The sequence below is a fragment of the Salmo salar genome, chromosome ssa05 (assembly GCF_905237065.1).
Source record: "Salmo salar chromosome ssa05, Ssal_v3.1, whole genome shotgun sequence".
NCBI lineage: Eukaryota > Metazoa > Chordata > Actinopteri > Salmoniformes > Salmonidae > Salmo > Salmo salar.
In genome coordinates, this window is record NC_059446.1 from 64385987 (window position 1) to 64401825 (window position 15839).

Genomic DNA, 15839 nt, shown 5'->3' on the forward strand with positions numbered 1-15839 from the left:
AATATTATGCAGCCAGGGCATGTTCAATATCTGATGTTTATTTCATTTACAATGGATCTTTTACAAAATATCTGATGCAGAAACATCAACGAAAAAAGTAGAAACAAGACAGGACACCATATACACTATTCCATAAATACATATTTACATACATTATAGTAGTAGTAGTATATAGAATCCAACAGAAATTTGGTCTGGAATTCCAGGTGGAATCTGTCAGCAGCAGAAAATATTTATATGTGCACCTTTGAAGCCCTATATCATTGGTTACTTCCAAAATGGCACCCTATTCCCATTACAGTGCACAACTTTTGACCAGGGACTGGTCAAAAGTAGTATACTATGTAGGGAATAGGGTGCCATTTGGCATGTACACATTTTTCTCCCAGTACCCAATACAGTGCACAATGCAGTTTCCACAGCACATCATGAAACAGTGTTTTGCATTGGTTAAGGATGTTTTCCTATGTTACTTACAGTCGTTATTTTCATAAACAACACACACTTTTGCATAATATAATGGAAGGCAAAACAAATACCACCAAATACCAGGCACTGTAGGATGGAGGCACTTGTGCACCTACTGTAACAAGACTGGTTTGGCATCGTGACGTTTGGCACATGAGGGTGGTAGACAGTGGTCCTGTACTGTATGTGTGTGTGAGATGGTGGGAATCAGGGTACTAGTCAGTTTTCAATTCTGTCAATTCAATACATTATTTAAAATTCAATGAGTTGAAAATTACTCCATTCTTTTCAATGAAGATGTTTCCATTCATGAATTAAAATCAGTTCCTGAAGTGACTGAATGGATCCATTCCCAGACCGTGGTGAGAAGAAGGAGCAGTCTCTCTTCATGACTTGGTGGGACTGAGTTCTGGCTGTATGTCTGTCTGTGTGAGCTCTTTCTTCTTCCTCCTCTTCTTTTTGCCTCGGCAGGGCTTGCACAGGCAGCACAGGATGCAGGGTGAAGCCAGCAGGAGGAGAGGAGAGGCCACCAGCACGATGACACTGACGCCAACCAGGATGCCCACCACCTGCCAAGAGGACAGGGTTCAGGCATACAAGAAAACTTGATATAGCAAAACACAGATTTCCTGGTTTACTGGGGTGTAAAATGAGAAGAGTCACCTCACCTGTGTTCTGTTCCACATGACGGAGGCTCGGGAGTGGCCCAGCATGTTCCTGCATGGCCCCTTATCATAGTGCCTCAGAAATATATCACCCTAAACATATAACAACAGATATCATAGGACCTCAGAAATATTTCACCTTAACATAGAGGAATACAGTATCACCATTAACATACAACATGTTGGTTCAGACTTATTGAAGCATTTATAACTGTATGTGGACTTACATCCAGGTTCTGCAGACAGTACCAGCAGAAGGTGTGTTTGCAGCTCTTACACAGCATCTGGGCACAGCCTTGGTTCCTCTCGATGTACACACCACACATGGGGCACTGCTTGATGGGCAAATCAGAGTCACTGCATGACCGGCCCCTGGGGAGAGGTGGATGAGGGGTGGAGAGGTGGGGGAGAAGTAAGGGGAGAGGTGGATGAGGGGTGGAGAGGTGGGGGAGAAGTAAGGGGAGAGGTAAGGGGAGAGGTGGATGAGGGGTGGATGAGGTGGGGGAGAAGTAAGGGGAGAGGTGGATGAGGGGTGGATGAGGTGGGGGAGATGGGGGGAGAAGTAAGGGGAGAGGTGGATGAGGGGTGGATAGGTGGGGGAGAAGTAAGGGGAGAGGTGGATGAGGTGGAGAAGTAAGGGGAGAAGGTGGATGAGGGGTGGATGAGGTGGGGAGATGGGGAGAAGTAAGGGGAGAGGTGGATGAGGGGTGGTGTGAATACGGGAGAGGTGGATGAGGGGTGGATAGGTGGGGGAGATGGGGGAGAGGTAAGGGGAGAGGTGGATGAGGGGTGGATAGGTGGGGGAGATGGGAGGAGAGGTAACGGGAGAGGTGGAGAGGTGGATGAGGGGTGGATAGGTGGGGGAGATGGGGGGAGAGATAAGGGGAGAGGTGGATGAGGGGTGGAGAGGTGGGGGAGATGGGAGGAGAGGTAACGGGAGAGGTGGAGAGGTGGATGAGGGGTGGATAGGTGGGGGAGATGGGGGGAGAGATAAGGGGAGAGGTGGATGAGGGGTGGAGAGGTGGGGGAGATGGGGGGAGAGGTAAGGGGAGAAGTGGAGAGGTGGTGGGGGAGGTGAGGGAGAGTGGGTTCAGACAGGGAACCAGTTGACTGAATACCATGGTAAGGAGGGATTGAATTAACTAAATGGACCAATAGTGTTACAACATCAAACTGGCATTCTGTCTCTTAAAATCTAAGATTTTAGAACACTTTCTGGTCTTGTCTGATGTTATACTTTAGTACATTAAATCCATCGATTCAAGGACATTTCCTCCAGTACATGAGGCACTTCGTGTTGTCAAAGCAACAGAAATGGATTCACTGACTGACTCCCCTACTCCCCCTTTGGCAGGGACACAATGGCATTCCATTAAGCTTTCCTCCACACCTTCCAATACCACCCACCCACACACACACACAAGGGTGGAAGGGGTGGAATACTGTATAGAGAGAGGGACACTGACAGAATTTCTGAGGAACACACTGAGCACACACTCTGTGGCACACCAGAAATGGCACTGGGTGTAGCTAGCTTGTCCAAAAGGCCAAGACACTCTTACCAAATTGTTCATTTTACTTATTTCCAAAATGACTAGTAACAGTACTGCCAACTACTGCTTCAATCAGCATTCATCAGTTATTTAGTGACAATATTATTTCCACCAAGGCGCCTTGACTGTGACTGACTGACCTGCTCTCTGAGGCAGGCGATGATGATGTCATAGGCTGGTGCTCGGGGCAGGCGTGCCCGTCCTGCCAGGGCCCTCTACAGCCAGAGCAGAAGACAGTGTGGCAGGCTAGGCAGGGCACGGACGTAGGCTGGCCCTCTGAGCTGGGCCCGACGCTGCAGACAGCCTGGCACTCCAGCACCGGGCACCATGCTCTACTAGGGTCCAGCTGCACCCCTGAAACATAACAAACCAATGATGTACATAAACACATATGTATGTACATTCACAGGTAACTGCCAAAATAAAGGAAACACTAGTAAATGAGGGATATAAAGTATATTGAAAGCAGGTGCTTCCACACAGGTGTGGTTCCTGAATTAATTAAACACTTTACATCGTGCCCAGTTGCCCATTATATTGGCTACCATGGATCAAAGAGATCTCAGTGACTTTGAACGAGGGGTCTCAAATGAGCATTGGGGGTTTGTGTGTACAGTGCCTTGCGAAAGTATTCGGCCCCCTTGAACTTTTCGACCTTTTGCCACATTTCAGGCTTCAAACATAAAGATATAAAACTGTAATTTTTTGTGAAGAATCAACAACAAGTGGGACACAATTATGAAGTGGAACGAAATTTATTGGATATTTCAAACTTTTTTAACAAATAAAAAACTGAAAGATTGGTGCCTTCAGAAAGTATTCACACCTCTTGACTTTTTCTACATTTTGTTGTGTTACTGCCTGCATTTAAAATTGATTAAATTGAGATTTTGTGCCACTGACCTCCACACGCCAAAGTATAATTATATTTTTTTGAAGTCTGTACAAATGAAAATGAAAAATTAAAAGCTGAAATGTCTTGCGTCAATAAGTATTCAACCCATTTGTTTTGGCAAGCCTAAATGAGTTCAGGAGTAAAAATTTGCTTAACAAGTCATATAATAAGTTGCATGGACTCACTCTGTGTGCAATAAACTGTTTAACATGATTTTTGAATGACTACCTTATTTCTGTACCCTACACATCTGTAAGAACCCTCAGTCGAGCAGTGAATGGGTAAAAAAAAAAGTTAAAAAAAATCTGCCATTGAATATTACACTTGGTGTATTAATACACCCAGATCTACAAAGATACAGGCACCTTCCTAACTCAGTTGCTGGAGAGGAAGGAAACCGCTAAGGTATTTCACCATGAGGCCTATGGTGACTTTAAAACAGTTACAGTTTAATGGCTGTGATAGGAGAAAACTGAAGATGGATCAACAACATTGTAGCCTATACAGAATACATATATTCCAATACATGCATCTTGTTCGCAATTAGGCTCTAAATGTGGCAAAGAAATTAACTTTATGTCCTAAATACAAAGCGTTATGTTTGGGGCAAATCCAACACATCACTGAATACCACTCTTCATATTTTCAAGCATGGTGGTGGCTGCATCATGTTATGGGTATGCTTGTCATCGGCAAGGACTAGGGAGTTTTTTAGGATAAAATTAAACGGAATAGAGCTAAGCACATTAACATTTTAGAGGAAAACCTGGTTCAGTCTGCTTTCCAACAGACACTGGGAGACAAATTAATCTTTCAGCAGGACAATAACCAAAAACAGGCCAAATATACAAATGTACACAACATTGGATGTTCCGGAATGGCCTAATTACAGTATTAACTAAAATCGGCATGACAATCTATGGCAAGACTTGAAAATGGCTGTCTAGCAATGATCAACAACCAACTTGACAGAGCTTGAAGAATTATTAAAAGAATAATGTGCAAATATTGTACAATCCAGCTGTGCAAAGCTCTTAGAGACTTACCCAGAAAGTCTCACAGGTGTAATCTCTGCCAAAGGTTACTCTAACATGTATTGACTCAGGGGGTTAAATACTTATGTAATCAGGATATATTAGTGTCTTTTATTACCTTTTTTTTATTTTTTACAAATGTTACAATACTTCCACTTTGACATTACAGAGTATTTTGTGTAGATCGTTGACAAAAAAAGAAAAGACAATTAAATCAATTTTAATCCCACCTTATAAAAAGTCAAGGGGTGTGAATACTTTCTGAAGGCACTGTAGGCCTGCTTATCCTAGATGTGCCAGGGCAGGGATTTCAGTGGGGTTTATAACTGCTTTCGTAACAAAGGCACATGTTGTCCTTATCAGGGGAGCACCATAACAACATATTTTGTGCACTTTGTTCGATTTTTCCTAGATCCAATTTTTTAAGGTATTTGATTTATGACTGAAAGGTGACTAATATTGGTTTCAGTGTGTTGTTGCCTCAAGGCAAACCAACCAACCTCAGATTACAATTTATAAATGTCAAACCAGCTGGGACTTTTTATACATTGTTTTCTTCTCTTCACGCTCTCAGAAATTACTTTTGTCTCTAAACTAAAGCCAACAACAACAAACCATATTTCTTCACCAAAACAAACTGCAGACAGACAGGACAATAACAACTTCATAATTTACAGTAATTATTCAACTGCTATTTATAAATCGCCTTATACTAATCTGGTAGTTTGACGAACCGTCTAGTAGCTACTAAAGTTACAAGAACCTTTCAGCTGGACTGGGACAGGGTGGGAGGGAGTCAAGATGAGGACTAGAGGGAGTCTCTCTCGGTACAATAACCCCACAATATGCCAGGCATGTCGATACTAGAGGCAGGCTCAGGTCAGCTCAGCTCACTGCCACCAGATGGCCCAGACCTGAAATAGCCTGGTTACCATGACAGCCGTCCCCAGTCACCTCACCAGCATGCTAATGCTAATGAACGGTACCGTACCTCGTTCAAACTCCAGCTGCTGGTACAGCTCAACCTGATCCGCAGGGGCAAAACAGGCTATCTGCAAAACAACACAAAAAAATAACAGAATGGATCACGTCTGTGATTATGTCTTAAAATCAAAGGAGGACCAGCCTGGTCCCAGATCAGTTTATGCTGTATTGCCAACTTCTATGGTCATTGTCACAAACAGATCTGAGACCAGGCTTTAATGTAATGCATTCCACAGAAATGAAATGGATTGCAATCTATAGAAATGCAGAATTTAACCAGGGATAATCATTTCAAGAGAAGAGCTGTTGATTACCAAACTCCCTGACCTGATCGCAACACCATTTACACCTGACAATGACATTTGCAAGTTCAAGGTGTGGTGGCATGACGTAAGATGTAGAAATGTTTGGCAAATTAATCTTACCCAACGGTACCCAACCCTACTAGTGGTAACAGGCAAATACATACAGTGAGGGGAAAAAAGTATTTGATCCCCTGCTGATTTTGTACGTTTTCCCACTGACAAAGAAATGATCAGTCTATCATTTTAATGGTAGGTTTATTTGAACAGTGAGAGACAGAATAACAACAAAAAAATCCTGAAAAACGCATGCCAAAAATGTTATAAATTGATTTGCATTTTAATGAGGGAAATAAGTATTTGACCCCCTCACAATCAGAAAGATTTCTGTCTCCCAGGTGTCTTTTATACAGGTAAGGAGCTGAGATTCGGAGCACACTCTTAAAGGGAGTGCTCCTAATCTCAGCTTGTTACCTGTATAAAAGACACCTGTCCACAGAAGCAATCAATCAATCAGATTCCAAACTCTCCACCATGGCCAAGAGCAAAGAGCTCTCCAAGGATGTCAGGGACAAGATTGTAGACCTACACAAGGCTGGAATGGGCTACAAGACCATCGCCAAGCAGCTTGGTGAGAAGGTGACAACAGTTGGTGCGATTATTCGCAAATGGAAGAAACACAAAATAACTGTCAATCTCCCTCGGCCTGGGGCTCCATGCAAGATCTCACCTCGTGGAGTTGCAATGATCATGAGAACGGTGAGGAATCAGCCCAGAACTACACGGGAGGATATTGTCAATGATCTCAAGGCAGCTGGGACCATAGTCACCAAGAAAACAATTGGTAACACACTACGCCGTGAAGGACTGAAATCCTGCAGCGCCCGCAAGGTCCCCCTGCTCAAGAAAGCACATATACATGCCCGTCTGAAGTTTGCCAATCAACATCTGAATGATTCAGAGGACAACTGGGTGAAAGTGTTGTGGTCAGATGGAGCTCTTTGGCATCAACTCAACTCGCCGTGTTTGGAGGAGGAGGAATGCTGCCTATGACCCCAAGAACACCATCTCCACCGTCAAACATGGAGATGGAAACATTATGCTTTGGGGGTGTTTTTCTGCTAAGGGGACAGGACAACTTCACCGCATCAAAGGGACAATGGACAGGGCCATGTACCGTCAAATCTTGGGTGAGAACCTCCTTCCCTCAGCCAGGGCATTGAAAATGGGTCGTGGGTGGGTATTCCAGCATGACAATGACCCAAAACACACGGCCAAGGCAACAAAGGAGTGGCTCAAGAAGAAGCACATTAAGGTCCTGGAGTGGCCTAGCCAGTCTCCAGACCTTAATCCCATAGAAAATCTGTGGAGGGAGCTGAAGGTTCGAGTTGCCAAACGTCAGCCTCGAAACCTTAATGACTTGGAGAAGATCTGCAAAGAGGAGTGGGACAAAATCCCTCCTGAGATGTGTGCAAACCTGGTGGCCAACTACAAGAAACGTCTGACCTCTGTGATTGCCAACAAGGGTTTTGCCACCAAGTACTAAGTCATGTTTTGCAGAGGGGTCAAATACTTATTTCCCTCATTAAAATGCAAATCAATTTCTAACATTTTTGACATGAGTCTTTCTGGATTTTTGTTGTTATTCTGTCTCTCACTGTTCAAATAAACCTACCATTAAAATGATAGACTGATAATTTCTTTGTCAGTGGGCAAACGTACAAAATCAGCAGGGGATCAAATACTTTTTTCCCTCACTGTATGAGTGTCATAGCAAAGTAGCAGTGTAATAGTCAAATGGTCTAAACATTGATGTGTACCAGTGGTTCTTTGAATGTGTCCAAAATGGCACCCTATTCCCTATATAATTCCCTATGTGCCCTGGTCAAAAGTAGTGCACTATAAAGGGAATAGGGTGTCATTTGAGTCACAGGCACAGTAGAACATCCAGTATAAGCCTAGTACCTCTGAGTGGAGTAGGACTCCTGTCCTCTGACAAGCCGTGTCTGGACATGTGACCGGGCTGCCCCCACCCTCCCGGATGGCCAGCTGAACATACTGCTGCAGACACTGAGGGGACAGACAACCAATGGCATAAACACAGATGTGAATAATATGTATGTCTATGGACAGAACCAGAGAGCAGGGCCATGTTCAGCAACGCACAACGTTGTGAAATGTTCAGAAACATGCCTCTCTGTAGCCAGGAATCACGTCAGCTCTGATCATTACATTTTTATCTACAACGTTCCACAACGTTCACCAACTAAAAGTGGCCCTGGATTGATGTTGATGTTGACAGTATCTGAGATATACAGTAACTGGCACTTGAACTAGACTCGTCTCTTAGAAACGAGTTGATGCTAAAGACAAAGCAGCCAGAAAATGCAGTCCTGCGAGTCTGTTAATGCAAAAATCTGCTGTTTAGTTTGTCAGAAGAGTCACACCAAGCCTCACCCAGCTACTGTAGCAACAGCAGAATGAAGAAGGCATGGATTTATTGTCAATCAGTGCATAGTCCTGGTAAGTGGTAACCAGTATTGTGTTGACAGTATCTCTCTATGGCTGTATTCCAAATGGCATCGTATTCCCTATATAGTGCACTACTTTCCAGGCCCCAAAGGGATGCACACTATGTTTGACCTTGGCCTAGCAGCTCAGACTGCTGCTCCGAGCGACGCCAGCAGCCAGGCAGAGATTAGCACCTGCCAGCCAACCCCACGCCAGGATACCTCACTGTCCGTGTCAAGGCACATCACCTCCACCTCAGTGCGGATGGATACAGGCTGACTGAACACCAATCAATAGAAGGTCAGCTAGAGTACTGCCTGCCAGAGACAAAAGTGAAAGAGAAACTAAATGCTTTCAGGAAAGCGTTGATTAAATATATATTTTTGATTCGGCAGATAGATTTGTCTTGTTGTTTGAAAGCTGAGTCTTGTTGAATGAAAATAGAGGGAGAATAGTAAATACAGGCATTTCCCTGCTCAGTATCAGATATGAGAAGAGAAGTTATGGCAGGTTTGTGTTGTCTACCTACCGGGGTGCAGAAGACACAGTCACAGGTGTGCAGCGTGCTGGTTGCTGCTGAGGGGTGCTCACTAAGGCACAGCTTGCAGTAGACCACCACATCAGGCTGGGTGGAAGAGGAGGCCACTACAGCCCCGGCCTGGCCCAGAGGCTGGGATGGACTGCTGTTGGCTATGGGGCCCTGACCCTGGCTCTGACCCTGGTCTGGACTGCTGTTGTTGGCCATGGGGGGAGCAGAGCGATCAGTCAGTCAGCACTGCCTGGAAGCTTCTCTTAGCCCTTCTGCTGGAGGAAGTGTGGAGGGCTGTGCTCCATGATCTGGAGGATGGTGGAGAACAGAAGACAGGCAGTCAGCCGATAACCTCGCCAGTCCCCACATAATCTAGTTGTGTTTAAAACAGCTGATAGCCTTGCCAGTCCCCACATAATCTAGTTGTGTTTAAAACAGCTGATAGCCTCACCAGTCCCCACATCATCTAGTGGTGTTTAAAACAGCTGATAGCCTCGCCAGTCCCCACATAATCTAGTTGTGTTTAAAACAGCTGATAGCCTTGCCAGTCCCCACATCATCTAGTGGTGTTTAAAACAGCTGATAGCCTCACCAGTCCCCACATCATCTAGTGGTGTTTAAAACAGCTGATAGCCTCACCAGTCCCCACATCATCTAGTGGTGTTTAAAACAGCTGATAGCCTCACCAGTCCCCACATCATCTAGTGGTGTTTAAAACAGCTGATAGCCTTGCCAGTCCCCACATCATCTAGTGGTGTTTAAAACAGCTGATAGCCTTGCCAGTCCCCACATCATCTAGTGGTGTTTAAAACAGCTGATAGCCTCACCAGTCCCCACATCATCTAGTGGTGTTTAGAACAGCTGATAGCCTTGCCAGTCCCCACATCATCTAGTGGTGTTTAGAACAGCTGATAGCCTCACCAGTCCCCACATCATCTAGTGGTGTTTAAAACAGCTGATAGCCTTGCCAGTCCCCACATCATCTAGTGGTGTTTAGAACAGCTGAGAGGATTAGAGACTAATTCCAGATTGCTTCCCAAATAGTTCACTACTTTTAACCAGAGCCCTATTTTGGATGTGGCCACAGACATATAATGATCACTTCCTGTTAATGAACAGAGGAGCCATTACTCCCCCTGCTTCCAGCAGTATTAGTGTGTGTAGCCGTTGGTAACATGGCTGTTTTACATTGGTATCTACGGCGCATCACAAAATCATAGGTAATATCTTTGCAATAGACGAACAAGAGAAGAGGTGTTATCCCTTCTACCAATAAAATGTATCTTTCAGGTTTCGCCAGAAGGAAAATATTAATTTCAGAATTCAATGAAGAGCAGGAAACTCGTGGTGCTGCTGCCGATTGACCCATTTCACATGTTCTGGGCTAATCCAAGCTAGAGAAGAGGACTAACTGTAGCTCAGATCATCTGGTGTTGGGCCCTGTGAAAGAGTACAAACCCAGAGCCAATATCTCTGCCCTCAAATCCAATGAGGAAAAATAAAGAATTAAGTAGTAAAATAGATTTAGCACGACAGAATGAGTGGCTAAAAAGCTGTTGATTATGCATGTGTCTATCTACAGTTTCTCATTCTCCACACAAAATGCAGTCACTGTTTAAATTGGCAGGCACATTTATAACAGCCAAATCAATAGAGCCAACATCACTGTCCTAAATTTACTGTGCTCCTCTATCTAACATTGATTTATGGCACACGTGCAAAACACTGAAAGTTGCACTTGAATGTGCACATTTTATTTCTGCACTGTCATTCTTTCTCTCTGTCCCATAGGAGTGAAACCCTTCTGTACTGGGGTGGAGACTGGAGAGCAGGGTGAAGACATCTGACAATACTACTTACTGTCTGACTGTGTGTCTGTTCGTCAGGGTCAGTCTGGCAGTTTGTAAGTCTGTCCTGCACAACCATAACAGGAAGCAGTAACAAACAGACCTGTTATTACCAGTAATAAAAACTCTGTTATTTTGCATTGCGACACAATGGTGCTTTATCAGTTTCCTCTATCCCTCCGCCTGGAAAGTTCCTCACCCTTTTGTTATCTTGATGAAATATTGCAACCTACAAAGTGATACAAATGGAGGAAAGGATTGCCAATGTCACTGGAGTGTTTGGATCCAGCCATTGACACAGCAATCAGGAGTATGGGGTTCAGCTGGAGTGAACCGCTAGCTTGTAGCATACAACAACAACAAACGTGTTTATACCGTCATCATGATGTAGACAAGTTTTTATTAACTAACCATATGGCCTTTGCTTTGACGAATAACAGATTTCACATTACAGTGAGTTCAGTTTCTAACCATACTGTAGGCATTCTCCATGGATCAAAGTCTAGGTTGAATCCCAGCCAGGGATCAAAGCCTCATTGTCCAGTACACAAGCAGAAATGGAAAAACAGCTCAGCTCAGTGAATAGTTGCCATACATACAGAGTGACTGGCTGTGTTCTGTTGGAAGGAGGCAGCTGGGCCTGGGCCTATGCTGCCGGATTTACAATCCTGTGTGTGTGTGTGTGTGTGTGTGTGTGTGTGTGTGTGTGTGTGTGTGTGTGTGTGTGTGTGTGTGTGTGTGTGTGTGTGTGTGTGTGTGCGTGTGTGTGCGCGCGCGAGAGCAAACGAGAGAGTGCGAGAGAGCGAGAGAAAGAAAGACATTCATCTTGCTGCAGTTAATGCGGGTCTAAATGTCAAATTGTTTCTACTCCAATTTCTATGAAAATGCTGTTTTAATGAATCAAAGAAACAAACAAAACCATAATTTGTTTATTACTGTGTTATTACCAAATACTGTATTTATGTTGTAGTACATGTAAACTACAGGAAATGGGAATGACAACCTCTTTATTTGAGGGTATTCCACTAATCTCCCTAATTATCCCCCTAATAATGGGCAGGTAGCCTAGTGGTTATAGAGTTGGACTAGTAACCGAAAGGTTGCAAGTTCGAATCCCCGAGCTGACAAGGTACAAATTTGTAGGCCGTCATTGAAATTAAGAATTTGTTCTTAACTGACTTGCCTAGTTAAATTAAAATATTCTTCATCCAGAATTCATAGAGGAGTAATCTGAAAACGCATTGTTCGCATGTAGTAGACAGCAGAAAGATACAAGATGAGCCTGACTGAGACATTTTCACCTTCCAAGGTTGTAGCTATACTGACATAGGTCCACATTGAAATTCTGCAACATACGCACATTAAACCATTCTTTACACAGAAAATTACATTTAAATGCCACACAGATGTCACAATAAATACGGAAACACTAGGGGAAAAAGACAGAGAGAGGGGTGAGTGAGAGACCTACCTCCTCGGTCAGGTAGCCTACGAGCTGCTTCTGTCCAGATTAACAGCCGCAGTGCTTTTACTTGGACACATGCACATCTGTTGATACACAGTCACATACAAAACACCTACGCTCGGTCGCCACGATATTCACACAAGCACCACCTATTTACCTCTTTCTTCCAACTGCACTAGACACACCTCCCTGCTTGGCCTACAGTCACCAACGCAATCAGTGTTGGCATGCACAGTCAGTCCCGTGTTTCCAGATGGGCGGCCCTGCCTGCTGCTTACTTGACCAGGAAGCGGTAGGCTATTGGTGGAATGTCCTCTAGCCTGCCCCTGGCGGCTTGCATAGAAAAAAAGCAAAAGCAAAAACCTACAAGGATCATCTCTCACCTCAGGAGTTCGTCCTTTTTGACTACATAATGAATCTTATTGTTACAAATCCACAGAAGCTTCTCTTGTGATATCTCCTGGTTGGGTAGAATATCGCAGTAAATGTGTTTTTACTTTCGATATTCGGGTTTGCTCGTCAATAGCTCTCAGACGGAAGGTGCTAGGATGATGAGAGTGATATATATATTGAATTGAATAACCGTAGAGAGCAAGGTACACACTATGTTTTTAGCGATAGTCAAACTCTTCCCTTAACAGAGCCGAGAATGATGCAATATACTGTTTCATGGGCCTCTGATGGTTTAGGGACCATCGTAAAAGTGCAATACCGGTGATAAAAAATATATGTTTTTGCATTCCAATTCAGGGGGTTAGCCCTATATGACGATTACACACACTGCATAGGGCCTCCAGTCACTAAAGGGCCAAGCATTTTTATTAGTTACCTCTAACTACTAAGGGTACTATATTTGACCCATTTACAAGGATACTTTTCAAAAGCCTCCTTTCTAGGTGAAATGTAAATGTAAAACCAGATAATGTGAAGTAACTGACCCCACTCATCCATGCTACATTCATTAGAATTCCAGTTCAGTACTTCCCTGATTTTTATAGGCATATTTCTTGTGATAGGTCTTACTTTCAATACCTTCCTATCCATATCAGCAACAGATCTACAGACAAGGGTAGTGGGTTCCTTCACCTCTCTTATCAAAGCTACATAATTTATACATTTTTTAATTACTCCCCTTCGATTCTCTAGAAATATTTTTCTTATTACAGCTTTAGATGTTAATTCATGTAACGTCCGTCGTTAGAGTGAGACCAAGGCGCAGCGTGGGTTGGGTTCATCATATTTTAATATAAACGGTGAACCAGCAAAAACAATAAACAAGAAGCAACACAACGAGCGATCAGTTTCGCAGGCTACTAACAGCAATGCAAAATCAACTTCCCACAAAAGATAGGTGGAAAAAGGGCTACCTAAGTATGGCTCCCAATCAGCGACAACGATGTACAGCTGTCCCTGATTGTGAGCCATACCAGGCCAAAACAAAGAAATACAACACATAGATAGGGAACATAGAATGAACATAGAAATAGAAAATATAGAACATACATCAAAACAAACACCCCCTGCCACAACCCCTGCCACGCCCTGACACGCCCTGACCAAACTACAATAACAAATAACCCCTTTTACTGGTCAGGACGTGACAATTCAATAGCTTCCTATCTACATCAGACACAAACATGCGGAGCAGACAACATCAGACACAAACATCCGGTTATCTGGGCTCCCCCTAGGGTTTGGCTGGGACCACTGCACCTCCTGGACCTGTTTCCCTATACCCCAGCTGAGTGCCGTCGCTAGGCAGAAGGTGGGAAGGATGGTCTCGGGCTCCGGGGTGGTAACCGTGGGGTTATAGCAGTGAGACAGGGCATTTGGCTTGACGCTCTTGGACCCTGGCTGGTAGGAGAGGGATAAATTAAACCAGATCAACAGCAGGGCCCATCTCATTTGCCTGGAGTTGAGGCGCTTGGCAGTGTGGAGATACTCCAGGTTTTTGTGGTCAGTCCACACAATGAACGGATGTTCCGCCCCTTCTAGCCAGTGCTTCCATTCCTCCAATGCCATCTTTACCGCAAGAAGCTCCCGATTCCCCACATCGTAGTTCCTCTCCATGGTGCTGAGACGGTGGGAGAAGAAGGCGCAGGGATGCAGCTTAAGGTCCATGGCAGAATGTTGGGTCAGAACAGTCCCCACTCCGACATCCGAAGCATCAGCCTCCACCACAAACTGACGGGAAGGGTCAGGATTAACCAGGATAAGAGCAGTGGTGGAGAGGTGTTTAAGGTCCCGGAACGCCCGGTCAGCGGCAGAGGACCACGTGAACGAAACCTTGGTAGAGGTGAGTGCAGACAGGGGGGAGGCCAGGGTGCTGTAACCCCAGATAAAGTGCCGATAAAAGTTGGCGAACCCCAAGAAGTGTTGCAGCTGCACCCTGGACATAGGCTGAGGCCAATCCACCACAGCTCTCACCTTCTCGGGATCCATCTGGACACTCCCAGCAGAGATGATGTAGCCCAGAAAGGGAATGGTGGAGCAATGGAACTCACACTTTTCCGCCTTAACAAACAACTGGTTCTCCAGAAGGCGCTGGAGAACCTGTCGGACGTGGAGCACGTGTTCTTGGCGGGAGCGAGAGAAGACGAGGATGTCATCAATGTACACGAAGATGAATCGGTTCAGCATGTCGCAGAGAACATCATTCACCAGAGCCTGGAATAGGGCAGGGGCGTTGGTAAGGCCAAAAGGCATGACCAGATATGCGTAGTGGCCGCTGGCCATGTTGAAGGCGGTCTTCCATCATCCCCCTCCCGTATCCGCACCAGGTGGTAGGCGTTTCGTCAATCCAGCTTGGAGAAAACAGTGACCCCCTGGAGTGCCTCGAAGGCCGAGGAAATGAGTGGTAGCGGATAACGGTTCTTCACAGTAATGTCATTGAGTCCCTGGTAGTCAATGCACGGGCGCAGGGTCTTGTCCTTTTTCTCCACGAAGAAGAAACCTGCGCCAGCGGGAGAGGAAAAGGGATGAATAAATCCTGTAGCTAGGTAGTCCCCAATGTAGGTCTCTATAGCCTTGGTCTCTGGTCCCGACAGAGAGTGCAAACGTCCCCGGGGTGGTATGGTGCTAGGGAGAAGGTTAATCCCGCAGTCATAGGGGCAGTGCGGCGAAAGGGAAGTGGCCCGGGACTTGCTGAACACCTCCCGGAGGTCCTGGTACTCCGTGGGAATGGCGGAGCGGTCCGGAGCAACTTCCGAGCCCCCAGGAAGACATCCCGGTGCAGGTTGTGCCATCTTCAGACAATGGGCATGGCAGAACAGACTCCAGCCCATGATAGCACCCATAGAGCAGTTGATGAGGGGTTGTGTCACTGGAGCCAGGATAATCCCAAAACCACTGGAATCTGGGGGGATTTGATGAGCAGGAATTGAATGGTCTCGCTGTGATTCCCTGACACACTTAGGTTGATGGGAGTGGTGTTATGGGTGACCCGATCTATAGAGCGCCCATCCAGCGCTCTAACATCCATAGGAATGGAGGGGCTGAGTGGGGATGTTCAGCTTGGAATCCAGTGTGGCGTCCAAAAAGCTGTCATCGGCTCCAGAGTCAATGAGGACCCGGAGAGATTTTGACT

The 15839-nt window shown here is 45.2% G+C and overlaps 1 protein-coding gene across 4 annotated transcripts; it reads right to left on the reverse strand.

Moving 5' to 3' along the window:
• Positions 1-18: 18 nt before the first annotated feature.
• Positions 19-12906, reverse strand: LOC106605544 (E3 ubiquitin-protein ligase RNF144B). 4 transcript variants are annotated; one of them, XM_045718579.1, is made up of 9 exons: positions 12260-12602; positions 10802-10855; positions 8942-9249; positions 7867-7971; positions 5607-5667; positions 2827-3040; positions 1361-1505; positions 1137-1226; positions 19-1037 (listed from the first exon to the last, which is right to left on the reverse strand). In XM_045718579.1, the coding sequence occupies exons 3-9, from the start codon at positions 9155-9157 to the stop codon at positions 855-857; spliced, it is 1014 nt and encodes a 337-aa protein (XP_045574535.1). In that variant the 5' UTR covers positions 9158-9249; positions 10802-10855; positions 12260-12602; the 3' UTR covers positions 19-854. The 4 variants fall into 4 exon arrangements, with proteins under 4 accessions (XP_045574535.1, XP_014056805.1, XP_014056803.1 ...); XM_014201330.2 differs by lacking the exons at positions 10802-10855; positions 12260-12602 and adding an exon at positions 12637-12906; XM_014201328.2 differs by lacking the exon at positions 10802-10855 and having other exon boundaries at positions 12411-12619.
• Positions 12907-15839: the final 2933 nt, after the last annotated feature.